Source organism: Mirounga angustirostris, unplaced genomic scaffold, assembly GCF_029215605.1.
Source record: "Mirounga angustirostris isolate CCGP_5_RB_7025 unplaced genomic scaffold, mMirAng1.0.hap1 SCAF_5, whole genome shotgun sequence".
Classification (NCBI taxonomy): Eukaryota; Metazoa; Chordata; class Mammalia; order Carnivora; family Phocidae; genus Mirounga; species Mirounga angustirostris.
In genome coordinates, this window is record NW_026991713.1 from 100,486,408 (window position 1) to 100,513,919 (window position 27,512).

The following is a 27,512-nucleotide window of genomic DNA, read 5'->3' on the forward strand; positions in this document are numbered from 1 at the left end:
GGTCAGGTCATGATCCTGGGGTCCTGGGATCGAGTCCCGCATCGGGCTCCCTGCTTGGCGGGAAGCCTGCTTCTCCCTCTCCCTCTGCCTGCCACTCTGCCTACTTGTGCTATCTCTCTGTCAAATAAATAAATAAAATCTTAAAAAAAAAAACTGAAATTTTGCCATTTGCAACCACATGGATGGAACCAGAGGGTATTATGCTAAGCGAAATAAGTCAATCAGAGAAAGGCAATTATCATATGATATCACTCATATGTGGAATTTAAGAAACAAAACAGAGGATCATAGGGGAAGAGAAGAAAAAAATAAAACATGACAAAATCAGAAAGGGAGACAAACCATAAGAGACTCTTATTATAAGAAACAAACAGGGTAGCTGGAGGAGAGGAGGGTGGGGGGATGGGGTATGTGGGTGATGGGCATTGAGGGCATGTGATGTAATGAGCACTGGGTATTATGTAAGACTGATGAATCACTGAACTCCACCTCTGAAACCAGTAATATATTATATGTTAAGTAATTGAATTTAAATTAAAAAATAAAATTAAAAAATAAAAATATGACCTTAAAATTAAATGCACAGTATTAAATAAGACAGAAAATGCCCACAGTGGGGGGCGGGGGGGGTGGGGGGACAGGAATGACTACAGTTTTAAGCCAAAAGGGAAAGAGTAAATCTCAAAAACAATCCACAGAGATAACAAACCTAAAAGAAAATTACTATTAAATAATCTACCTTCTTCAGTCTACAGCTCATAAAAACTCCTATACCCAACAAGTTAGAGAACCTTGACACTTAAAATGGACTTAGGAAGGGAAGAAAGGTTTAGATATGACATCAAAAGGACACAAATCATTTAGTCCTCTCTAAAGGTTTTCAAACCTAGAAGCTTATCAATTGCTCTTACTTACCGATTGTTCTTACTTAATACAATGAAGAGCCTGACAATATTCAAATTATATACTTCTGACAGCTCTAATTAGTTCTAAGATGATTCTCCCCTGCAGCTAGTTTCCAGAGGCTCACATGTACAGCTTTAATGGTAGAATGCAATCAGGAAGGCAGAAATCACAGGCATTTCAACAAGGATAATTTAATGAAGTGAACTGGTTAGATGTATATTAAAGGCTTGAAAAGACAAAACAGAAACACCGAGCTAACACCAAGAAAGAGTTGTCAACCCTAGAGTTTAAGGTAACAAAGGAAAGAAGTGGGGTTATTAGAACCTACAAGCTCAGGGAAGGGGCCCTGCAGAGGTGGGAGCCAGACCTCTGAGAAAGAAGTGCTGGCCAGTTAGTTCTGCTCTCTCTAATGGAACGTGATGTGGTTGGTTTCGGGAATGTGAAAAAACAGCTACAAATTAGACCCAGTTCCCACTGCCCGAGTTAAAAAAAGCAAAAGGAAAAAAAAAAAAAAAACAAAGCATGCAGTTCAGATGATACACACAGAAAACAAAACAAGGAAAAGATCATGTCCCTTCTCACTGTTCAGGCCTTTTGATATTTCCTAATGTCCTCTATTGGCAGAAGGAAGGCAGCAGGCGGGAAACAAATGTGTAGAGCAGGAGTTTGTTGGCATACTGTGACCCAGTTGGCAGCTCGTTTTTTGTATGGAGTATGAGGTAAGAATAGTCTGTTTTTAAGGAGTTGTGGGGGAAAAAAGAATATGCACTAGGGACCATATGTGGCTTACAAAACCTAAAATATTTACTAAGCTTTATTGTGTGTGTGTGTGTGTCTGTGTGTGAATACACATGCACATACGTATACCCTATTAATATATATTATTGCATATTAATGTGTTCTGACATATATACATTACTTTACAGAAAAAGTTTACCAGCCCCTGGTGTAGAGCCCCAGTCCCAGTATCACAAAGCAGAGTACAGAAGTGTGAGTTAGGAGAGGAGCCAACAGCTTCATGACTAATGTGACACCTGATTCTCTCAGTGGGGTGCACGAGAAGATCTACTATTATCATGAGATAATCCTTAATTAAATAGGATACTTAAAAGGTTTTATTAAGAGGATTCTGGAAGACAATGCCACTCACTGAGAATTTAGGAATAGCAGTTCATAGTCTTCTTCCCTATTCAAGAATTTAAGTCCTAAAAAGCAGGAGATGGAAGAGTACTTTAGTTCTCTCCTACTTTCGTTCCCATGTGCTTTTTCTCATGGACTAGAATTGTCTTTTCTGACTTTGACTCTACTCATTTCATTGTTACTCACACAGGGAACTTTCTGTTAAACTTCCAAAACAGAAAGGACAGTGATCAAAAAATAATGACGGAAAATAATGATAGCTAAAAAGAGATTTGTTAAAAAAAAAAAAAAAAAATTACTTCCCCCAAGGTGAAGCATGAAAAGTGAACATGTACAATACTGACTTTGGTAAGTTAAAGACACATTGTTAATCCTGGAACAATCACTGAAAATACATAAACAAACAAAAAGAGGTATAAGGTAAGAAGTCAATAAAGGCAATAAAATCAAACATTAAAATTTTTTTTCAATTAACCCAAAGAAGGCAGGAAAAGAGCAACAAAGGAAACACAAGAGATTAAAAAATTAATAGCAAGATGATCAACTTAAACACAACCATGTCAACAACTACATTAAATGAAAATGGACTAAACACCCACAATTGAAAGACAGAGATCATAATACTACTTAAAAAATAAAACACAAAAAACAAAAGACTCAACAGCATTTTACAAATACATACAGACGCAGAATTACAGTCCAGAAAGGACCCTACTATATATGCTATCCTCAAGAGACACATTTTAAAGAAATAGATAGGCTGAAAGTAAAAGAATTGACAACAAGCTTAAACAAACTACTCTCCCTAAGGAGGAAAATTACAGTTCAGTCCCATTAATGGCAAATATACAGGAAAGGTAGAATGTCCTCTCTGTGAGAAATGTGTTTTATATACAGATCTGTCGCTCTACCTTATCTGGTATCATGCTGGACTAAACTCCCAGACAAAACTGACTCAATTTCCACCAAAGCTCAAGCCGTCCAAGCATTAAAAAGGGTGGAGAGGAAAACCTAAAAGAATCTAAGTGTTTTACTTGCCTTTCTCATTTTTAAAATAAGCAATTACTGGGCTGCAAAAAAGAACTTCCCGGAAGATAACAGCTACTACTGTTGTATATCCTCCTTTCTGATGTGCAATTCTGCACATACATGCATTTGCAAAATACAAACTGTGATATGGATAGACAGTTTCAGTAAAGGGAAACAATATGCCTTAAAAGGAAATGATCATGTGAGTATATGAAAGGTTATGCCAGGCACACAGGCAAAAGATCCATGACAGACTCTGCTTCATTAAGTAATGATTTTCCTGAATTGCTGCTCAGTGATTCAGTGCTGATTACAAGATATTACATGCAAATGAAGTAATCCAACAATGCACAGCACAAATTAAATGCTATGATAACTAAGATCAAATGACTGATTTTATTTTTCTATGTAATTACCTACTCTTCTTCCTAAACCGGTAAGGGGCTATCTCTCAAGCGAAGATACTAAATTCAAACTATTTTAAAGATGAATTCATGGTCACAATCAGGGAACATCATACAAAGGGAAAAATCACCAAACTAACTATAACTAAATCAACAAATAAAATTTTAATTATGCAGTTAAGTGCTTGCTCTATGGGAAAATACTCGATTAATTTTTTTAAATATTTTTAACCTACATCAAAGGTAAATGTGACCTTGAATTACCCTTTTTAAAAAAATTTAAATTCAATTAGCCAATATATAGTACATCATCAGTTCCAGATGCAGAGTTCAATAATTCATCAGCTGCCTATAACACCGAGTGCTCATCACATCATGGGCCCTCCTTAATTTAGCCCACCACTCAATTACCCCATTTCCCCACCCTCTTCCCCTCCAGCAACCCTCAGTTTGTTTCCTATAGTTAAGAGTCTCTCATGGTTTTTCTTCCTCTCTGATGACTTCTCATTCAGTTTTCTCTCCCTTCCCTATGATCCTCTGCGCTGTTTCTTATATTCTACTTATGAGTGAAACCATATGATAATTGTCTTTCTCTGACTGACTTATTTCACTCAGCTTAATACCCTCCAGTTCCATCCACACAGATGTAAATGCTAGTATTCATTCTTTCTGATGACCGAGTAATATTCCATTGTGTGTGTGTATATATATATATATCCATTTCTTTATCTTCTTTATCCATTCATCTGTCAATGGACATCTCAGCTCTTTCCACAGTTTGGCTATTGTGGACATTGCTGTTATAAACACTTTGGGTGGGGCGCCTGGGTGGCTCAGTTGGTTTAGCAACTACCTTCAGCTCAGGTCATGATCCTGGACTCCCCGGATCGAGTCCTGCATCGGGCTCCCTGCTCGGCAGGGAGTCTGCTTCTCCCTCTGACCCTCCCCCCTCTCATGTGCTCTCTCTCATTTTCTCTCTCTCAAATAAATAAATAAAATTTAAAAAAAAAACAAAAAACACTTTGGGTCACTACACTTATATCTTTGGGGTAAATACCTAGTATTGCAATTGCTGGGTTGTAGGGTAGCTCTATTTTTAACTTCTTGAGGAATGTCCATACAGTTTTCCAGAGTGGCTATACTAGCTTGCATTCCCACCAACAGTGTAAGAGGGTCCCCCTTTCTTCGCATCCTCACCAACATTTGTTGTTTCCTGACTTGTCAAGAATTACCCTAAGTCTTGCACCTATTCTTCTAAGCTGTCAAATATATTGCTAACACTATAAATTCCTAGTTTATATTATAAAGTCCCCCCTACCAAAGGAAAGCCCATAAGCTAACACCGCTATATAAATTTTATTAAAAAAAGACTACTCTATACAACCATATCAAACCAGCTTTGGTCCCTAGCCCTAAAATCATGTAATACTTGTGATATTTTGTTTTCATAGGTTTCCAAAATGCTTCCAAACAAAGTCCATCCCATTTACCAATTCTAGAGTACTGGCTGACACTTAATGTGCTAGAAAGAGAACAACCCAGGCAACCCAGGTATCAAAAGCCTCTAAACATAGTAAACCAGCAATTCTAGTATTAGCTAATTAACTTATATGTGGCATGGGCTGCATTCCCGTTCAGCTGCTCCTTCAGAACTTTACCTTGGTTTCAACTTTGCTCAAGTCTTTAATTCATAAAACTAAAAATTCCCTCATTAAAACATTCCCAAGATCAATTTTATCTTGAGAAAAATATTTTACAGCAGATAATTTATAAGCATCTATGATGGATGGTTTTAATTTTATATTTGTTGAGTTTTTTTTTTCTTCAAGATTTTATTTACTTATTTGACAGAGACACAGCGAGAGAAGGAACACAAGCAGGGGGAGTGGGAGATGGAGAAACGGGCTTCCCTGCGGAGCAGGGAGCCGGATGCGGGACTCGATCCCAGGACCCTGGGATCATGACCTGAGCCGAAGGCAGATGCTTAACCAACTGAGCCACCCAGGTGCCCCTAACCATTTTTTAATGCTGATGATATTCATGCTCTAAGAATGAGCTTACCTACCTGATTTGCACACTGAAAGGACAAAGGAAAGGTAGCTGAAGAGTAGGGGGAAAAAATGCACCCTCACTTTTTCACATATCAGAGTATAAACTCTCTGGTTACAGACACAAATTCTAAACAGTTCAACAAAGACTGATATAAAACAGATCAATGGAATAACTGTAACCTGGCAGAATTTCTGCCTAGATCACGTTATTACTAGGTAAAAGACAAAGGGCTTGGGCCTGACACAAAATAATAAAAGGCCAACAGGATCCAACACAAAACAAACTTGCCAAAACCAGTGCCGTGTCATTATCAAAAGAGCACATGGGGGGGGGGCATGCCTGGGTGGCTCAGTCGTTAAGTGTCTGCCCTCAGCTCAGGTCATGACCCCAGGGTCCTGGGATCAAGCCCCACATCGGGGCCTGCTTCTCCCTCTCCCACTCCCCCTGCTGGTGTTCCCTCTCTTACTGTGTCTCTCTCTGTCAAATAAATAAAATCTTAAAAAAAAAAAAAAAATCACATTGAGGGTAATTTGTTCTAGCTGCAGCTGTAACTCTGCAAATTCAAACCATGGGCCCAAGTATAACTCATCTCTGAATAGGACATTCTATCTAGCACCATCCAGATGAGAGATCAGAGCAAAAGAATCGAAACACAGCTAGAATGGGTTCTTAAAACATAACTATACAGATTTTAACAACTCAAAGGAAACAAAATACTGAAATAAGCCACGAAAGCTTTCAGTAATCTAAATGCCTTATTTTTCCAGTCCCTTTAGGTCATAAGGAGTTACAAGGTGAAGAAAATAAACACAGATTTTTTTAAAATTCCATCCTTTAAAAAAAATTGTTTTATCTATATTTTGGGGGGCTTAGAAAAAAATGTTATCACCATAAACCCAGGATAAATAGATTAGCTTTCTCTTCTACTTTCAGGCTTCAAACATCAGTGTTCAATAGTTTTAACAAGCCCAGTGATCAGGTATGCCTGTCCATTAATTACCTTCATGTCATAGCCATATGTCTCCCGGATATCCTCATCAGAATCTGTTTCTTCATCATCATAGTCCATCGTTTGTCGAGGGGAAGAAGATACACTGCTCACCACCCGGTTAAAAGCAGATTGCTGGAAACTAGGTAAGTGTCCCTAAACAACAAACAATTCCAAGATGAACAGAGGGACATACTAAATAAACAAGGGTAATGAATGTGCACTTCAGACCACCTAAATGTAATGAACTTGCAAAGTGGCCAACAGAATTCAATAGTTAGTACCGATCAAATTATTTGGTTATGATGCCAAGGTCCATCTCAATGATATTTCCAGGTAATGGTTCACTAAAATGACCTAGGTATATACCCAAAAAAATCCTATAGGTGTATCCAGAAAGATGTTATGGATAACATAGCTGCTGGCAACTTGCTGTTGTTTTCCTAATCACCTGGTAAGATATATTTGATTTACTATTTATACACATAATCCCATGAAATAAAAAAAGAAAACCCTAAACTTGCCTGTAAGTCTGGATTAGCAGCTGCTTTCTGGAGTTCTGCACTGATGATCTTCTCAGTCTTTTCTCGAGCTGCCTGCTCCACCATGCGCTGGCTCAACACAGACAGTTTGGCTAGGGCAGAGGACAGTTCATCTGTGGCTAGGGCCTGCCGTGCTCTATCTTGCCAACTCATAGCTCGTTCTGTCAAACACTGCAGGGCCTCTCCTTCAGGCAAACGTACAGGCAACTTCTGAAGGGATACCAGGAGTGAGAGAATAGTCTCTAACCTTGGCCTTCGAGACCGCATACAAAGAGGGCAAAGGAATTTTACTTCTTTAGCCTGCCAGCTAGACCCTTTTTTTTGGGAACCTGATTTAGGAAGGGGAACACAGCTGTTATGGAACCAGTCTTTGCAGAGCTCACACTGTAGCATAAACCCACTGGCTGTCTTGCGGCAAATGCAAAATTTTACTTCTTCTATGCGGTCCACCATTGTCATCTTGGCTAGGTTGGCTGCTCTGAGGGAATGCATGGCTTCAATCTCTTTTTGCTCCCGTTCTTTGAAAACCGCCACCTGTATACAACAAACATTTAATTAAAAAGAGTCACTGCAAAATATTCCAAAATGCCAAATCCTCAGAGCTGAGGGATCATCTCCACATTGTGCCCTCATTGTAACAAAGTATTTCCTTAAAAACAAACATTTATCAATCATTTCCTATAATTTGGGTGCAAACATTCCTCATCTGTGAAATGCGCAAAGTGCTACCATATTTGGACAATTTATATCAGTAGGGTACTTTGAACTCTTCTGTAGGGAGCAGTAGAAAGATAATATGCCTTGGAGTCAAGCAACCTGAGCAAAAAGCCTGGCACTTGTACTTATAAACGGTTGATCTGGCGCACAAGTTTTCTGAATCTGTTTTCTGAAAAATGAGGATACCAACCGACCTCGTTTTGTTGTTTTGAGGATTAAATAAGATAACACATGAAAGTGCCTAACTTGGTGCCTCACACAAGGTAAACACCCAATAAATATTACTTCCCTATCCCCTTATAATTCCTTCCCTGGGGGTGACTTCTATACAAATCAATTCTTATTTCTTTAAACAGCCTCTCCAACTCATGTAGAAGTAGAATAACAAAGTCTGATGGCCAATTATAACAAGGTTTTATGTAACTCATTTCAAAAAAAATAAAAGTAAACAATTTAATTATCAGGAACACTGTCAGTGTATTTTCTTTTTCAAACTGTGGTAACTCTGAAACAATTTTGAAATAATTTCCAGTTCTATTCATCTGGCAAGACTGACTTGTTAGGCTGGCTCGCTAATAAATCATTTCCACTGGCCTCAAAACAGGATCATTTGGGGGCGCCTGGGTGGCTAAGTCAGTTTAGCATCTGGCTCTTGGCTTCAGCTAAGGTTGTGGTCTTGGGGTCAGGGGATCAAACCCCGCATCAGGCTCCCCCCTATGTAGGGAGTCTGCTTCCCTCCACTCTCTCCCTCTATCCCTCCCCGCCCTGCTCATGCATTCGCATGCTGTCTCTCAAATAAATACATCTTAAAACAAAACAAAACAAAACAAAAAACCCCAGGATCATTTGTAGGCAAAAACATCTGTTATCAAGTGACTTAATGTATGTAATTCACTACTGTTACATATAGCCTAAACTCATTTTTTATTTCTCTTTACATCCTCAGGCTCCTAGTCATCTTCACACATTCCTCCTCCTCTCCAAAAATACCCATCATTCTAATAAGTTACAAGTATTTTCTTGGGCACTCACTATATTATGAATGAGACTAAGAGAAAGGAGATATTTTAAATAGCAGCTGGTATCATTAAACAGATATAATTCCTTTTAAAAGCACAGGATTAAATATCACAAAATGCTATTAAATTCTAACCCAGTAATCACATTCCTAAGAGCTAAGTATAGGAAAATAATTTGAAAAAAGGAAGACTTTATAAAGAAGTTCACTTTATATTATCCATAATAGCAAACATTAGTAATAATCCAAATATTTGATGTATCAGAAAAGTATTAAACTACGGACAAGGGCGCCTGGGTGGCTCAGATGGTTAAGCGACTGCCTTCGGCTCAGGTCATGATCCTGAAGTCCCAGGATCGAGTCCCATGTCGGGCTCCCTGCTCGGTGGGGAGTCTGCTTCTCCCTCTGACCCTTTCCCCTCTCATGTTCTCTCTCTCTCTCTCTCTCCAATAAATAAATAAAATCTTTAAAAAAAAAACAAAAACTACGGACAATTTGATGGAATATTAGACAACTATTAAAACAATAATAAAGAACAGAGATATGGAAAAGACAATTTTAGGGAGAGAGCAGACTAATAAACTTCTATTACAAATATAAAAAAATGAAATATTTTACTATAAAGCCAAAGATAAAGTATACACAAATAAAAATAGTTAAGAACATAAAACCAATGAATCTGCTAATATCTTCATAGAATTTTATATTCATGAAGCAGACTCAAAATGCATTACATAATTTCTTACCACCATAGCTGTATCTCTGGTTTCCTCTAATCCTTCCTCCAGATCACTCAGAGGCTCAAGGTCCAGATCCTTTTCTTTTTCTTTTTCTATTAGTTCTTTTACTTTTTTCCTTCTGTTCTTACCACTCCCGTATATACCAATGTCAGTCCGGGGACTTAGCACCTACAAAAATAAAACCAAACACTGAGTTCTAGTTTAAAAAAAAAAAATCTTAAAACTGAAAACAATAAAAAGGAACCATTTACTGACCACTCATCTTGTCCTAGGCACTTTCTTATGTACCTTCTACAACACACCTAACTCAATCCTTACAACAACCCTCTGTATAGTAGGTGTATCATCTGTATTTCACAAATCGGGGAAACTAAGGCTCAGAAAGAAAACAACTTACCCAAGCACACAGGCTTAGCAATTAGAGAGCCAGTGCTCAACATGAAAGTACCTTACTCCAAAGCCTATGCCCTTTAACTATTAGGATGTTCAACTGCTCAAGATGAAAAGGGTAACAAGTATAAAATATTTCAAGGACAGAATCCATTAGTAACAGAGATAAGATCCAGGCTGATTGCTTTATCTGGACACAGTACAAGATGAACCGGAGATAAGTCTGCCTAAGGATCCAGATTTCCAGTCAACATTTGATATCACTTAATAGGAATCACTTATATAACCATGACCAGATAAACTGAAAACCCTCACCAATAAAACCCCTACCTACAGGTATTAAATTACCAACTGTTCTTTACCTGCAACAAGGTATGGCTAGAATTCTTCTTAAGAAAGGTCCGCCCGGTCCGTTCTCTCCATGCCCGTGCAGCTGCTACTTGTGATTCTACCTGGGGCAACGCATCCAGGCGCACAGGGATAGGTCGCCCTTTAGCAGATAAGCTCTCCAGCTGCTCCAAGTAAGCATAGTTGCTGCCACTCTGAAAAACGAAAGTGCATTCTCACACAACTTGCACTTTCTTATGGAGTCTATCTAGTGATACTGGTCGGAAGATCTTACAAAGAGTTTAGTGTTAAGTTTTTTATTAAATGTTATTCTTTAAACCTAGAGCTTCCAATGTCCTTTTTAAAAATTCTGTAAATTCATACTGTCAGAGATTTTTATTAATTAATGAGGGAACCAGTTAAGATGTAAAAATCAGTTCAAAAGAATCTAAAGAACAGACATATAAGGGGCACCTGGTTGGCTCGGTCAGTTGAGCATCCGACTCTTGGTTTCAGCTCAGGTCATGATCTCCTGGTTAGGACATCAAGCCCAGCGTCCAGCTCCCTGCTCAGCGGGGAGCCTGCTTCCCTTCTCCTTCTCCCCTGCCCCTCCCCTGTTCACACACACACTCTCTCTAAAATGAATAAATAAATCTTTAAAAAAAAAAAAAAGGACAGACATATATAAATACAATCAGGAATGAGACAAGAAATTTGCTAATAGATGGAAACAGATATTTAATATCATATGGGACAATTCAATCATCTTTTCTACCATGGGGAAATAAATTGTTCTGTTATAGATAAATTTAATTTTCTATGGACATAATTCATTTGTATTACTATCATTTTTTAATAATTGACAGAGCTGTAAAATAGCCTGGTCAAAGAAAATCTACAGCACACACTCCTAGAATGAGATAATCCTGGAGAGTTGACTAGACAATATCCAGTACTCCACAAAAAGGACATCCGGTAATTTCTTTTGCCTATTTCAAAGTCTTTCAAACTCTTCCAACAACAATACTGAACCATTGTGACTTAGGCAAATATCCATTCTCATCTGTAGCAGTATTTTATTTCTGATAACCACCTCCATTTTATGCTTTATAAATACAGATGAGAACGGATATTTGCCTAAGTCACAATGGTTCAGTATTTCCATGTAATGAAGTCTTTAGAACTATTACTGCTGTAAATTTACTAAATAAATCATTATATGAGATGAGAGGGTTAGTAAGTAATCCATTCCAGGGATTTGGCAAGAACACCCGAAGTGGGTTGACAGCCAACAGGCAGTAATTCAGATACCTTAGATTGGATGAATCTCCAGGCGGACAGAACACATAACCATTCCTGTAAGAAACTGTATATATGTCCTTAACATTCACTGTTACTCAGAAGCCCTGAATGAGGGAAAGGCATAGTTACATGCTATACATAGACATTCCAATAAAAGGTTATTTCCTATGTTAACTGACTCATTTGCCTATAAATTCATTTTGAAAGTTACACTGAAACATGTGGAAAAATAAAGGCAAAAAACTTAAGTGATTTTTTTTTTAAAGTAGGCTCCACACCCAATGTGAGGCTTGAACTCACAACCCCGAGATCAAGGGTCACACACTCCACTAACTGAACCAACCAGGCACCCCAACTTAAGTGAATTTTTAATAATAATAATAATAATAATAATAATAATGATGGGAAGGTTCTAGCCCTAAGAGATATTATAATGGTATCATTAAATCACTGTGGTACTAGGATTAAAGAATAGTGAAATGGAAGAGAAAAGAAAACTCAAATAGATACAGCTGAGAAATACCAGGTTTACTGCTACTCCTTGTACCCAACTATAGCTGTTTGACTAGGAAAGACCTCCTGGCTAAGACTTGACTTAGCCTGCTCCCAAGCGCTGTATCTTAAAGAAGAGTCTGCCTGTCAACAGAAGTTGTCCACTTACTTAGAACTACGAGTCAGTCTCCCCATTGAAGGAAGGGCCTGGCAGAGGGCAAGTCCTTCAAAATTATAGAGGAAACACAAGACAGCCATCTCTACTTGTAGACTTGGTCTTGTGGTCATAAATTAACAGCCAACCAAGGGTTATCAAACATTTGAGGACAACCAACCTGCTGAAATAGGTTAAAGATGAAACAGAGGAGCTGTCCTGATGAAAACAGAGATTAATTTTTTTCTTCCAATATTTTATTTAAATTCAAGTTAGTTAACATATAGTGTAGTATTGGTTTCAGGAACACAATTTAGTGATTCATCACTTACAGAGAACACCCAGTGTTCATCACAACCCATGCCCTCCTTAATGCCCATCATCCATTTAGCCTATCCCCCCACCCACCCACCCCCCCTCCAGCAATCCTCAGTTTGGAAAATAGAGATAATTTTTATTTTTTTATTTTTTTATTTTTTTTTTAAAGATTTTATTTATTTGAGAGAGAGAATGAGATAGAGAGCATGAGAGGGGGGAGGGTCAGAGAGAGAAGCAGACTCCCTGCTGAGCAGGGAGCCCGACGTGGGACTCGATCCCGGGACTCCAGGATCATGACCTGAGCCGAAGGCAGTCGCTCAACCAACTGAGCCATCCAGGCGCCCGAGATAATTTTTAAAATAGCACAGAAAAATGCAGCTAAGAAGCTCCCAGAAAAAGTTAACTGGAAACAAACTAAAACAGAAGTCATTAGAACTTGACACCTAGAATATGTTCTTTCTTGGGACAGCAGAGAGTTGGTTTCATTTTCTTTGGATATAGGTTTACAATAAAGAGTATGTACATCCTCAATACTGAAAATGCTGCAAGGTTTTTATAATTCAGGAGGAATATTATATATTGTTTTAAATTAAAATATATAATACATGTCTTTCTGAGGGCCAAGGTACTGTCTTTATACCCTTCCCTCACATTTCTACTCCCAAATAACTAGAATAATACCTACCATGAGTGTTACGGTGTTCGGTAAATATTAATTTCATTTTCTTTTTTCTGCCTCTTATTTTAAAATTTATTTGCACACATGGCAAAGATTCAAAGAATACAGCAGGGAATAAACTCCCTATTGCTAAGAGTTAAATAAATAGCTAATTCTGTCATCTTTCATAGCAGGGAGTCAACAGAAACAAGTAACATTTAAATAGGTAATATTTATTTTGAATGACAAAATCAGATGGAAGAACAACTGAATTTTAAGTACTATTATTTTATTGTGGTTTTTCTATTCTAAAAATTAAAGGCTTACAGGATTCATCTGTAAGACAACATTACCCAAATGGTGGGATAATTCAAGAGGCTCCTTACCTGAATAGCTTCCACTTTAGCTGTCCATTCTCGAGCCTTTTGTAACGCTTCTTTCAGGGACAACACATTGGGTAGAAAGGCTGGAATGTTCTTGGCTTCATTCACTATGCTTTCTAAACTTGCCACACTGTGCCGTGGTCTTAAAAAAAGAAAAAACACAAAGATAGGGTAGATGCATGAGGAAAAGTCGAACTGCTACCAACATTTAAATAACATTTTAGAATGTGCAGAGAAATTTCATATACATGATTTCATTTAGTTCTTACCACATCCTATAAGGGAGGCAAAGCAGCTATTACCTTTATTCCCAATATACAAATAAGAAAACCTTAAAAATCAATTATTTTCCCCAAGTCATTTAATACAGTGAATGGCACAGCTGAAATACTGATTCAGAATGAGTCTCAGATCCCTTGCTCTTTTCACTACTAAACTGGATCTATTTTAGTTCTCCACAATATCTGAAACTGTCAGAGATGCTTATCAGCAGTGTGGAAAGCAACAGTCTAGAAGTCCAGTAATGTTGACCATGTACATTTAATTCAACTACATTCAATACCACCCAGTTAAAAGATGAATAAAATAGACCTATCCTCAACAAATCAGAATACAAGATAAGAATTAAACTTGTACTGGGGACGAAGAGCAAATCGCTACAGGCTTACCACTATGGGAAGTTGTGATTAATTCTGCTTAGAGGAGCTGAGATGGGCTTTGAGCTGAGGCTTAAAGAAGTGTGACTTTCTCAAGTGAAAGGTTAAGGAAAAAAACCCAGGAATATAATGAACAAAGACATGAAGAAACATTTAAAAATAAGTTAGAGGTCCCAGAGTACCCGGCTGGCTCAGTGGGTAGAGCATGTAGCTCTTGATTTCAAGGTCAAGAGTTCGAGCCCCATTTGGGGGTAGAGATTATATATATTCTTTTAATTTAAAAACTAAAATCTTAAAAAAAAATAAGTTAGTAGTCCAGTTTAAGATGGGAGCTGGTGTGAGGACGGGGGTGAGGCAGGAGTTAAGAGCAAGAAGTAGGGGAATTTGACAGGAAAGAAAGATGCAAAAAGATATAAGAGGGCTCAAGAGCCATGAATTTTGCCATGGAAGCAATAGGAAGCTAATAAGGGTGAGAACAGTTTCATTATCCATGAATCCTACTATGTGCTAGGCATTGTGCTAGGTCCTGGAGATTATTAACACACAGGAGTGATAGAGACCTTGCCTCATGAAACGTTTTAATCTTATGGTAGTAGAGGGGGATTATTCATAGCACGTAAGATGCTATCAAAATATACAGCAGGAGGACCATAAACTAACTCGGCAGGTGACGGAAGGATTCCCAGAAGTGACTTCTAAGCTTTCTTATCCTTTTTGAATAGGAGTGAGTCAGGAAAGCTGGGACCAGAGGCCGGGTAGTGGTACACCACAGGGGATGGGCAGAAGGGAAGACTGTTCCAGAGGAGAATAAAATGAGCACATGCGAAGGTCCAGAGACAAGAAAGAACACGGCATATCTGAGGAAAGCAGGGGGATCACTACGCTTGGAACATATAATGCAAAGAAGAATGGCAAGGGATGAGGCTAGATCCTTAAGCAAGGGGCTAGATTACAGATGCTCTTATGAATCAGATGAAGGACTCTAAATGTCATCCCCAGGGAAATGGGAAACAGTGAAGGGCTCTAACCAAGGGAATGAAAAAGCCACACCTGTATTTTAGGAAAATACTAGTTGCAGTGTAGAGAATGGGTGAGAACAGGGTGAGGTCACAGAGCCTATGATTTAGGCCAACTATGACAGCACCCCCAAAGAAGAATGAAAGTGATAAACATTGAGGAAATATAATCAACATGACCTGGTAGTTAACTGAAGTTGAAGGTATGTAAATGGAAAGGAAAAGTCAAAGTTAATTTCCAAAGCTTGTTTAAAGGAGGAAAAAAAAAAGGTGTAATTCAAAGAAAAAAGGAGGAAAGGAAGAGATGATGGGAAAGAGTTAATGAATCCAATTCTGGATATGGGGAATTTGAGGTACCAACAGGACATCCAATGGAACTACCTAACAGGCAGATGGTATCTATGAAAAATATCTATGTTATAGATGAGAATTTGGAGTTAATCAGTATAAAGATGGCCAATGGAGCCACAAAATGTATTAGATGAAATTTCCAGGGAGATGTACAGAGTGAAAAAAGAAGTGGTCTAGGCCAGAATCTTGAGGAAAGGCATTATTTGAGAGGCAGGGAGAGAAGGCCAAAAGCAAAGAAGGAGGATATTGAGAATATAGTGGTCAGGTGTTAACCAATGCTAAGAGGCCAAGAACATTGTAGATGTGTTTCAGAAAGCTAACTTTGACAGAAGTTAGAAAACAAAAGGTTCTACTTTCCACTATCCCCACCAAACCCTATCACCCCCTATATCTTTACTAATTATATTTTCTTCATGACAATTATCTGAAATTCATTCATCCATTCGTTCACTCACTTATTCACCTGTCTCTCCCCACTAGAATGTTGGCTCTATTTTACACCAGGAACATTGTGGGTCTTTTCCCCTACTATCTTTATTGCACTTAGAAATAGTGCCTGGCGGGCGCCTGGGTGGCTCAGTTGGTTAAGCGACTGCCTTTGGCTCAGGTCATGATCCTGGAGTCCCAGGATCGAGTCCCGCATCGGGCTCCCTGCTCTGCAGGGAGTCTGCTCCTCCCTCTGACCCTTCCCCCTCTCATGTGCTCTCTCTCTCATTCTCTCTCTCTCAAATAAATAAATAAAAAAAATCTTTAAAAAAAAAAAAAGAGATAGTGCCTGGCATGTAGTAGGTACTCCATAAATACTGAATTGCAAAGATTAAGTAAAATACAAGAGCACCATAACTAGGTCAGTGACAATGAAATCGAAAAAGACAGATACGAAAGACATTTTGGAGGCAAACTCATTAAAACTTAGTGATTGATTAAATGTGGAAAAATGAGAGAAAGTGAGTTTTCAAATATTACTACCAACAAAATCTCATTCTGTAGACTACAATAAGTTGCATCAGGTATATCAAATCATGGTTTTGCATTCCAAAGTTATTTATCCTTTCCCATTTAATATGCTCCTGGAACTGTCATGAATCTGAAGACACAGAGTAATTTGAAGGTTTCAAACAAAAAGCTATGGATACATTTTAGTACGTATTCTCCATGATAACTAGAGAGCAAAATATCCAGCAAAAATATATGCAGCCTTTTCTTGGTTAAACAGAACTGTGTTCACTGAATTATCTAAGGCTTCTCCTATCAACTGCAACCAAAATAAGTGGCTGGCAATTAAGTACATGAAGACTTTGGAATGAAGTGGTAAAGGCTTTAAATTTGAGCTGTGTTGGGGCACCTGGGTGGCTCAGTTGGTTAAGCATCTGCCTTCGGCTCAGGTCATGATCCCAGGGTTCTGGGATCGAGCCCCACATCGGGCTCCCTGCTCAGTGGGAAGCCAGCTTCTCCCTCTCCCACTCCCCCTGCTTGTGTTCCCTCTCTCGCTGTGTCTCTCTCTGTCAAATAAATAAAGTCTTAAAAAAAAGTTAGTTGTAAGACATCCAGAGACACTTATAAATAAATAAATAAATTGATCGATCAATCTGAGCTGTGTATTTAATAACTATGGACTCTAAGTATGCCAGGTTCCTCATCCTCACAAGAGAAATTATAGATCTTAATTTTAGCTAAAGAAATACTTTCATAAAGAACATTACAGTCTAATTAGTTGATATACAGTCAAGTATGGTGAATGCTTTACTGAAATCTCAAAAATCCAATGGGGGTGCCAATGCTAATGCAACTGCGTAATGTTCTCCTTTCTTGCTTCTTTCCCACTACTTTCCTACATAAATCCTCCACTCCAAGAAAGCCCATTTAACTTGTCACCTAACCCTATATATATATTCCTTAAACTCAGCTTGATCTTTCTCTCACGCCCCTTCCACTTCAATTTCACTCATGCTTCAAAGCTCTACCTAAAGTTCTTTTCTCTCAAGCTTCTCTTCTGACCACCACAGGTAACAATGACCTCCCCTCCTCTGAATTCCTATAGCATTTTTCTGTACCTATTAGTTAATAATAACATATTGCAGTGAGCTTTACATTTCTTAGCTCTGAACTATAGTATAGGTAATGGGAAGGTTCTTTTTTTTTTTATTTTTTTAAAGATTTTATTTATTCATTTGAGACACAGAGATAGAGAGAGAGAGAGAGAGAGAGCATGAGCAGGGAGAGAGGCAGAGGGAGAGGGAGAAGCAGGCTCCCCGCAGAGCAGGGAGCCCGATGCGGGACTCGATCCCAGGACGCTGGGATCATGACCTAAGCTGAAGGCAGACACTTAACCATCTGAGCCACCCAGGCGCCCCTTCTTTCTTTTTTTTTTAAAGATTGGTAATGGGAAGGTTCTAAACAAAATACTACTTTGTTTCACTTAAAGTACCTAGCAAAGTACTCTGCACTAGCATGCACACAGTATCTGAAACTATTTGCAGACCTATTTGATAATTTAGTGGCTGGTCAGGGAAGGCATAAAACATCTAATTAAATATTTAATGAAACATGGTAGGTATTGAGCAGGGCACATTCTGCATGGAGCACTGGGTGTTATGCACAAACAATGAATCATGGAACACTACATCTAAAACTAATGATGTAATGTATGGGGATTAACATAAGAATAAAAAATTTAAAAAAATATTTAATGAAACAGAGCCTTATGTTCCTCCTTCGGTTCTACCCTTAGTTATTAAAAGAGGCAACAGTCACCAATGTATGTGTTCACCTTGCCTGTAGGCAGACCTTAGCCTTTTCTTCCCATCGCTCAGAGACTGTAAGGAGCTCCTGTAGTTCAGCCATTGCCTTCTCCACAGCATGGTGGGGTGCCAAACCCACCCCAGAGTCTATCAGTTTCTTCATGACATCCAAAGTGACCTGTTGTGGATCTGACAGGGTCAGTCTTACTTCATCCAACCATCGAGCCTGCTGTAGCTCTTGCTTTAGTCGGGCCAGTTCAGGTAGCTCCACATAGAGACTAGAGCCCATGTCTATCAACATTTGGAGTTTGGAAGAATCTGGGGTTTCATCCATCATGGCCTCTTGAGCACGTTCATGAAACTCTTCCACATCATCCAGCAGATTCTGAAAAAGTCAAAAGAATAAAAATAAAAAACTAATTTAAAAGATACAGAATGAGTTTGGAATAGACACAGTTCAGGAAAACTATCAAATTCTAGACTATCTAATCATCTCACCATTATAGCACCAGATATGATAGTTAAGAACATAATTATGCTTCTCTGTAATACTTACACAAACTTACTTTTAAAACATGATTAATTCATTCAAACAATATTTAATGACTACAGACTTAGATGCAGCCACTGTTATAAGCACTAAAACATACAAAGTCCTTATCTTTAAGGAACGTATTTTATTTTTTTTAAGTTTTTTGTTTTGTTTTTTTGACAGAGACACAGCGAGAGAGGGAACACAAGCAGGGGGAGAGGGAGAGGGAGAAGCAGGCTTCCAGCCGAAGTAGGCTTCCTGCCGAGCAGGGAGCTCGATGTGAGACTCGATCCCAGGACCCTGAGATCATGACCTGAGCCAAAGGCAGACACTTAATGACTGAGCCACCCAGGCGCCCAAGGAATGTATTTTAATATAAATAGACACTGAATATATGAATAAAATGTTCCAGTTAGTTTTAAGTGCTGTGAAAATAAAACAGGGCAACACAATAGAGAATGACCAGAGGGGGTGGGCATATTACTTTGCAATGGTGGTCACAGAAAGCAGATGAACTGAAACTAAAACGAGGAGTTAGAGGTGGGAACTATATGAAGATCTGGAGGAAGAGCAGTTCAGGCAGAGCGGATAATAACTGCAAAAGCTTTTACAGAGAAATGTCTTGCTCTAAAGTGGATGATGGGGAGCGAAGTGGAGAAATGCAGTTAAAAAATAAGCAGAGGTCAGATTACGTAGTGCCACACAGATTAGAAGTTTAGATTTCATTCTAATGGCTTTGGGGAAGCACTGGAGAGTTTTAACCACAGAGAAGTGATATAATTTGATTTATAATTTACATGGTCACACTGGCTACCGAATAAAAATAAACTGTCAGGGACAAGAGAAGAAGAAGGGAGACGAGGTAAGAGGCTAGTACAGTGATCTCAGGGGCAGAATCTAGAGGCTCGGAGCCCAGTGTAAGCAATGCAGATGATGGCAAATGGTTCACTTTGGGAAACATTCTGAAGATAACGGTAGCACTTGTTTAGAGACTGGATATGGGGTATAAGGGAAATAAAGGAATCAAGGATTTTTGATTCATTAAAAGGCTTTTAAGATGCCTTTTAGTCTGCCACGGGATACACAGAGTATGCAATGGATGTAGAAGCTTGTAGGAGAGAGCAAAGGCATTGAGAGCTGATGATCTGGGGATCAACAGGATACAGGTGATACTTACTGTCACTAAACCAATAAGATGTCAGGACCTAAAGAAAGAGCTGAGACTCTTAATACACTCCAACACTTAGAAGTCAAGCCAAGGAGAAAACAAACAGCCAAGAACACCGAAGAAAAGGAACTGTGAATGAATGAAGAAAACTAGAGCATGTGATGTCACAGATGTTCAGAGAATAAAGTCTCTCAGGAAGAAAGAGCAGTCAACCACCAAAATGCTTCTACGACATGGGGTAACAGCAGAAACACAACCGACACTAGATTTCACAAGCTGATAACCTTTTTTTTTTTTCTTTAAGATTTATTTCTTTTGACAGAGAGAGTGAACGTACAAGCAGGGGGAGTGGCAGGCAGAAAGAAAGGGAGAAACAGGTTTCCCACTGAGTAGGGAGGCCGGGTGATGTGGGACTCAATCCCAGGATCCTGGGATCATGACCTGTGCCAAAGGCAGATGCTTAACCGACTGAGCCACCCAGCCACCTCAAGCTGATAACCTTGATAAAAACCATTTTAGATACCCTGCCCATGGCCAAATCACAAAACATACCACAAACTATGAGAGGATTAGAACTATGCTGATTAATACATTTGATAGACACTTTTTGAGACTGTGTATGAATTCAAGAAACCATCAGGGATCTAGTAATTTCAGAGCTCACATTTTTAAAAGCTCATGAACTAATAACTTCCTGATACATTCAGGTTCTTTTAACTATTTTCTTGCATTTCAATTACATCTATGCTAAATGGGGATTCTGATCTAAGATTAATGCAGAAAAAAATTCTTTTTTTTTTTTTTTAAGATTTTATTTATTTATTTGAGAGAGAGAGAATGAGAGAGAGCACATGAGAGGGGGTAGGGTCAGAGGGAGAAGCAGGTTCCCCGCCGAGCAGGGAGCCCGATGCGGGACTCGATCCAGGGACTCCGGGATCATGACCTGAGCCGAAGGCAGTCGCTTAACCAACTGAGCCACCCAGGCGCCCAATGCAGAAAAAAATTCTAAACTAACTACTCTTGGTTCCAGAATTTTAAAAGGAGAATTAAAGGCTAAGAATGAAACCAGGGGATTCTTACTGCTTACTGAAAAACTTCAAACAGCAGCACTTATGTGACAAACAAACAGAACAAAAAGCTAGTCTAGACACACTGTTTACCCAAAACAGAAACCCATACTACAAAGGATATTACCCAAGAAAAGAATGTAATACTCCACCTTTACTTGTCGAGCTTGGCTGATGACACATGGAAGACTAAAAAGTTGTTGGACAAAGGCCTTCAATTCTTCCACTGTCAGTTTGGTCCGAGTCCTCCCACTATCTGGGCTCTGCCTGATGTGAAATAATATTGAGATATAAGTAAGAAAAATCCATAGTCATCTGATATCAAAGGGGCTTCTAGTCTCTCTAGAATTCTAACCCAAGCAATCCCAGAATATGAGTGTTTGAGAGGTTCCACTGTAATGGTGATCACTTTCAAATTAGGTTTTTACCTCATTAGTTAATGACTCAAAGATTCAACTCTCCAAGTTATAGTTCCTCTAATCTTATAAGTATTGAGCATTTTAAACAGTCAATAAATTCCTCAGAGTAAAATAGTATGGTTGTTAATAAAACTAAATCTTCTACCTCAAAAAGCTTAAAATGTGGAACAAGGGCCTTTAACTTGGCTGGGGGCTAATAAACCCCTCTGAAACGGATTCAGAATTGTATATGTATGTGCATTTTTCTAAAAGTGTCCCTACGCTTTTGCCAGATTCTTCAAGGGGGTTAGTGACCCAATGACAGGTGAAAATTCCCTGATCAATGCTTCAAAGAAAGGTTCTCCAATCAAATGTACAAATAAAAAACGCACAAAGTAATTTAAAACCCAATGTGAAGGGCCATAGCAAAAGCCGTTCAGATACCAGGAAAGTGTTGGCATGAATACAAAACAATACCACAGAAAATTTAACACATGTGAATTCCATGAAATCAAGGGCACATACTTCTACACGTAATAACACAGCCTCTCCAGCATCCCTCAAGATTACTCTCTGCTGCCACCTGCCTTCAGCGTGTAGTATCATTTATTTATTTACAAGAAATAGAGCAACGAAAAAAGGATAAAAAATCTCCAACATTCTAGTCTAGCAGGTGTCTAGTGGGACTGGGAAAGAAAGGAGGAGATAATAAATAAATTAGTATGTCAGGAAGTGACAGGACTAGGAGAAAAACAAAGCAGGAAAGAAGAATAAAAAGGCTGCAATTTTATAAAGGGTTGTCAGAGAAGGCCTCTTCAAGAATGTGTCAGCTATCTGAAAAGACCTGAAAGAAGTGAGGGAACAAGCCATCTGGATATCAGGGAAGAGCGCTCAAAGAGCGAAGAAGTGAGAAGGCCCTAAGCAGAACCGTGCCTGCCGTGTACAAAAAGCACAAAGGGGAAGAGGACTGCAGAGTGGAGCAAGAAAGAAGGGACAGTAGTAGGAGAGAAGATCGGGACATGATTGGAGGGAGGGTGGGAGGGAAATGGCCAAGACAAGAGGTCAAAGATAATATAGGGAGGGGCCAGCAAATAAACAAAACCAAAAAACACAGGAAACCACTGGAGAACTCTTCTTAGTCTTACCTGTGCTTCTGCTTTTTGCTCAGAAGCAGCTGAGCGACAGAAGCGCAAGTCTCAGCTTCTTTCACAGCATCTCTGAGTTTTCTAAAGAGATCATTCTCTGGGTATTTCCTATCCTCAGCATCTTCCAGCATTACTCGTAATTCAATCAAATCTGTAAAAACAAAGCTATATACTATGACCACAGACATACAAAGTCATTTAAAAATACTCACCAACCTCTCTCAAGTTAGTCATCAATCTATTAGTGGAAACACTGCAGCTGTAAAAATCTCACCACTGCAATAAAAGCTTAAGAGCAGGTGCTCATTCCTAATCCTTATGGACAATTTCTCTCCAGGAAGGTAATTCCTCTTTCTTAATTAACCTTTAGTGGCAGTCCACTGGTAATAATGACTCCCCAAAATACGTATCTACTGCCAAGTTAGCTATCTGTCCCATTTTATATTAACTTTTTATGTAAAAGAGAATTCTCAAATAGAAAACTAAATCTATAGTCAGTCAACCAACCCATTAGTCGCAAATCGCATATGAAGCCTATAATTTTTCCTTAATGGAGGAAAAGCACATAAAACAAAACAAAGCCTCTTTCAATGTAACAATAATTTCAGTGTATGCATACAAAAGGAGGAAACTTAACCTTTCTTGTGGTTGAAGTTGGCAGATAATGCTTCTGTAACACGGCTGACCCACGTGTCATAGGATTGTGCCCTGACCTTCACACCATACAGCAGAGAAGGGAGGTCCTCTAACGGGTAACGGTATCTAAAAACAAACAAAAACAAACAAAAAACACAGAAATTTAAAACTTTGCAAAAAACCAACTTGAAAATAAATTTTAAGTACAATCAGCTTAATACAATGACCAAGAAAATGGGTGTCTTAAATCAAACCACCCACAGAGTTTTAATGCAGGGAGAGACAGGGAACATGTGAAATCAATTGATAAAAAAAAAAACTAACATTAGTTGTCAAGTTTAGGACCAACTTTAAAGGACTGGTCCTCAGCAGGGAGGCAGAGAGACAAGGAAAAGTTACCAGTGCACACATGGGGAAGAGGAATTACAAAGAACAGTGCATTTGGTTTTAAAAGAAGTAACAAGTTTACAAGAAACGTAAGGATACCTAAGACATTTCTTCTGCATGGGGCAGGGGCACAGATCAGTTGGATGGTAGAGACACACGAGGCGCTCAGGATTACAGGAACATGTGAGAGCAGAGAGAAAACACGTGGTTCTGCACGCTGAACACTGTCGCTCATCATCAGGAACAAGTTCAAATACTTCTTCTTCTGACATTAGAACACCCTGAAATACAATTCACATCACTACATCAACTCTTTCAAGGCTCTGAAGCATCAAAGAACTTAAAGTTACTAAATTTTTTTCTACAGGTAAATCTGACTTAAGATATATACATGGGAGGTAAAATAACACATCAAAACATTTTCTAAAATTAATCATTCTTAATTTTTTTAAAGTGGGAAAGACTAAACCTTGGTGTGGAAGAATACACATTTGACTGATACAACTATTTTTTAAATGTAAGGAACTGGGGCGCCTGGGTGGCTCAGTCGTTAAGCGTCTGCCTTTGGCTCAGGTCATGATCCCAGGGTCCTGGGATCGAGCCCCGCATCGGGCTCCCTGCTTGGCGGGAAGCCTGCTTCTCCCTCTCCCGCTCCCCCTGCTTGTGTTCCCTCTCTCGCTGTGTCTCTCTCTGTCAAATAAATAGAAAAATCTTAAAAAAAAAAAAGATTTAAACATTTAAAAATAAATAAATAAATAAATAAATAAATAAATAAATAAATAAATGTAAGGAACTTACTACTACAAATGTCAAAGCAGTCATTTTTGAGGGGGGAGGGAAATTGTAATTGGGAGGTACTTTTGGGGTGGCTAACAAAGTTCTATTTCTTGACCAGAATTGTGATGACAACAAAGGTTACTATATAACAATTCATGAAGCTATATATTTTGTCTTCTCCTTAAAATAAGAAAAAAATTGAATTTTTTTTTGTCCCAGGGATAATACATCCTTAAATCCTGAATACAGATATATTAGTTATCAATGATCCAAAAATAACACTAATAAATACAGATGCAAAGATAAAGTAGTAAAAATCAAACTATGCAAATCAAAATATAATCTACTTCAGCAAGACATCAAAAAGAAGCTTAATTAAATTCGATCTGCCAGCTTAGTAAGAGCATTTGAGTGCATTTTATAAAGACTTCCATTTAATACACAAGAAAGCAAACTCTTTACACTTACCCAAGGTAAACCCCGATAATTTATTCACTGGCAGACACAATTCAATTCTTGCAACACAGATTTTGTTTTTGATACTGGTTTTAATCTACATGTCTCTTAACTACTCTCATATCTTCCCATTTCTCATATTAGCATTTAATATTAGCTTTAAAAATTATTTCATGTAAAAATGGTTCCAAAATGCACTGCAGATATTTCTTAGCTTACAAGAATTTACACAGCGTCACAACAGTTGGCAAACAGGACATTAATACATCAAGAGAAGTGGAGCACCTGGATGGCTCAGCTGGTTAAATCGGCATGGGATTCTCCCTCTCTGCCCCTCCCCCCCCACACTCGCTTTCTCTTTCTTTCTCTCTCTCTCGGTCTCAAATAAATTTTACACCAAATCCTAAAGTATGCTCCAGGAACCCCTAGCCCTAGAAGATACTCTGCAAAAAACTTAGTCTATGGGGAAATGCTATGTATTACTATATCCCTCCCAATTTAAGAGATTATCAATGAACACCAGCATATCATAGAAGTTTTACAGTAAAGAATTACAGTAAAGTTTCACAGTTTTACAGTAAAGAATCATTTATTATTTCTTTATCCCCAATTGATTTTTTCTTAATCTACCATTTCCTAAGCTTTGCCATCACAGAACAATTTTTCCTTGTAATGCTTTCTAACATTACACAGCTCAGAAAATTATAAATTATTAGGAGAAAGTGGAGAGAAGAAAAAAGAGATACAAATTAAAAGGCTATTTGAAATAATCAAGGTGAGAAAATTAAGGAATGGAACCGAATGGTAGCAGTAAAGAAAAAAAAAGGGGAGGAGTAGAAGTGATGAGAGACATTGCAAAATAAAACTTCAAACCAGATAGCAGATGACTATCGAAGAGACAGATGAGTCAAGGATCACATTAAGTTTTTAAATAATGATCCTGATACTTACCAGCAATTAATAAAGTGGTTTGTGAAAGGGAAGATGGAGAGGAGATGATATTCTATCTCAGATGCTGAAAGTGAGATTATAAAAAGCTAAATAGAAATGTACAGTAATCCCAAGGAGACCCGGATTACATATGGGTGACGGGACATGACACGTCTTTCAGAGTGACAATAATTTGTGTTTGCACAAACTAGGAGGAAACATCAAGACCTGAGAAATGAAACCACAAGGTAATAGCTGAAAGAGAGGTAAAATCCTAAGAAAGGCTAAGAACTCCTTGAAAAGTAGCAAAAAAGAAAAACAATAAAACGTCAAAGGCTGCACCCTGCAAACACTGGCAATTGAGGAAGATGAGGAAAATGATTAAAAGTGACTGGCAAGGGGCACCTTGGTGGCTCACTTGGTTGAGAGGCCAACTCTTGGTTTCAACTCAGGTCATGATCTCAGGATCCTGGGATGGAGCCCCAAGTCAGGCTCCACGCTCAGCAGGGAGTCCACTTGTGGATTCCCTCTCTCCCTCTCCCTGTCCCTCCCCCAGCTCATTCGTTCTCTCTCTCTCTCTCTCTAAAATAAATAAATAAATATTTTATTAAAAAGTGACTGGCAAGTATTATCAGATGCTAAAGAAACAGCAGAGCAAGTGTTAGCAAAAGGAACAAGGAAGCAAAATATAGTGCAACAAAGAGGTCATGGGGATAAAAGACAAAGAACAACGAGACTTGGCAATAAAGTCACTAGCAAATTCTCAGTTTCAGAATGACAGTGACAATAAAGGGATAAAAAGGAAATAAGGGCAGTGACCACAGAAAAACCACTCAAGAAGTTTTTTGGAAGAAAAAATAAAAACTTTTTCAAGATAGGAAAGACAATATGCAAAGAAAGGGTAGAGATTAGTGTCTCAAGGGCACAAGAAGAAGATAAGTTTATAGGAAAAGAGTCCCTAGAGAAATGTGATCAAAGGATAAATAAAATGATCAAGAGATGTGATATTCAAATTATTGTACAAAAAGGAAAAACAATGCTCCATTAATAACACAAGTTAAACCTGAAATGAGACTATGCCACAAAAACTCACTTCATGAGTCTCTACCAATGTACAAGCAGACCTGGAGATATTGCAGGTTTGGTTCCACACCACAACAATAAAACGAGTACCATAATAAAACAAGTCCAATGAACTTTCTGGTTTCTCAGCACATATAAAAGTTCTATTTAGGGGCGCCTGGGTGGCTCAGTTGGTTAAGCGACTGCCTTCGGCTCAGGTCATGATCCCAGAGTCCTGGGATCGAGTCCCACATCGGGCTCCCGGCTCGGCGGGGAGCCTGCTTCTCCCTCTGACCCTATCCCCTCTCATGCTGTTTCTCTCTCTCTCTCTAATAAATAAATAAAATCTTTTAAAAAAAATAAAATAAATAAAAAGTTCTATTTACCCTATACTGTAGCCTATTAAATGTGCAATAGTATTATGTCTAAAAAAGCAATATATATACCTTAATTAAAAAATATTGCTAAAAAATGCTCAACATCATCTGACATTTTCACTGGTGGAGGGTCTTGTCTCCATGTTTATCATGCTGCTGACTGATCAGGGTGAAGGTTGCTGAAGGCTGGGGTGGCTGTGGCAATTTCTTACAATAAAACAATGGAGTCTGGGGCACCTGGGTGGCTCTGTTG

The 27,512-nt window shown here is 38.6% G+C and overlaps 1 protein-coding gene across 1 annotated transcript in view; it reads right to left on the reverse strand.

The window, feature by feature from the left end:
• Window positions 1-27,512, reverse strand: part of KDM5A (lysine demethylase 5A) — a 95,994-nt gene that overhangs the window by 15,431 nt on the left and 53,051 nt on the right. The window contains exons 15-24 of the mRNA XM_045874081.3: window positions 23,757-23,938; window positions 23,272-23,396; window positions 22,635-22,785; window positions 21,244-21,358; window positions 18,354-18,709; window positions 13,564-13,702; window positions 10,289-10,468; window positions 9,543-9,704; window positions 7,044-7,595; window positions 6,532-6,675 (exon numbers count right to left, since the gene is read on the reverse strand). Of these exons, the coding sequence (XP_045730037.1) occupies window positions 6,532-6,675; window positions 7,044-7,595; window positions 9,543-9,704; window positions 10,289-10,468; window positions 13,564-13,702; window positions 18,354-18,709; window positions 21,244-21,358; window positions 22,635-22,785; window positions 23,272-23,396; window positions 23,757-23,938 (2,106 nt within the window). The remainder of the gene's footprint in view (window positions 1-6,531; window positions 6,676-7,043; window positions 7,596-9,542; window positions 9,705-10,288; window positions 10,469-13,563; window positions 13,703-18,353; window positions 18,710-21,243; window positions 21,359-22,634; window positions 22,786-23,271; window positions 23,397-23,756; window positions 23,939-27,512) is intronic.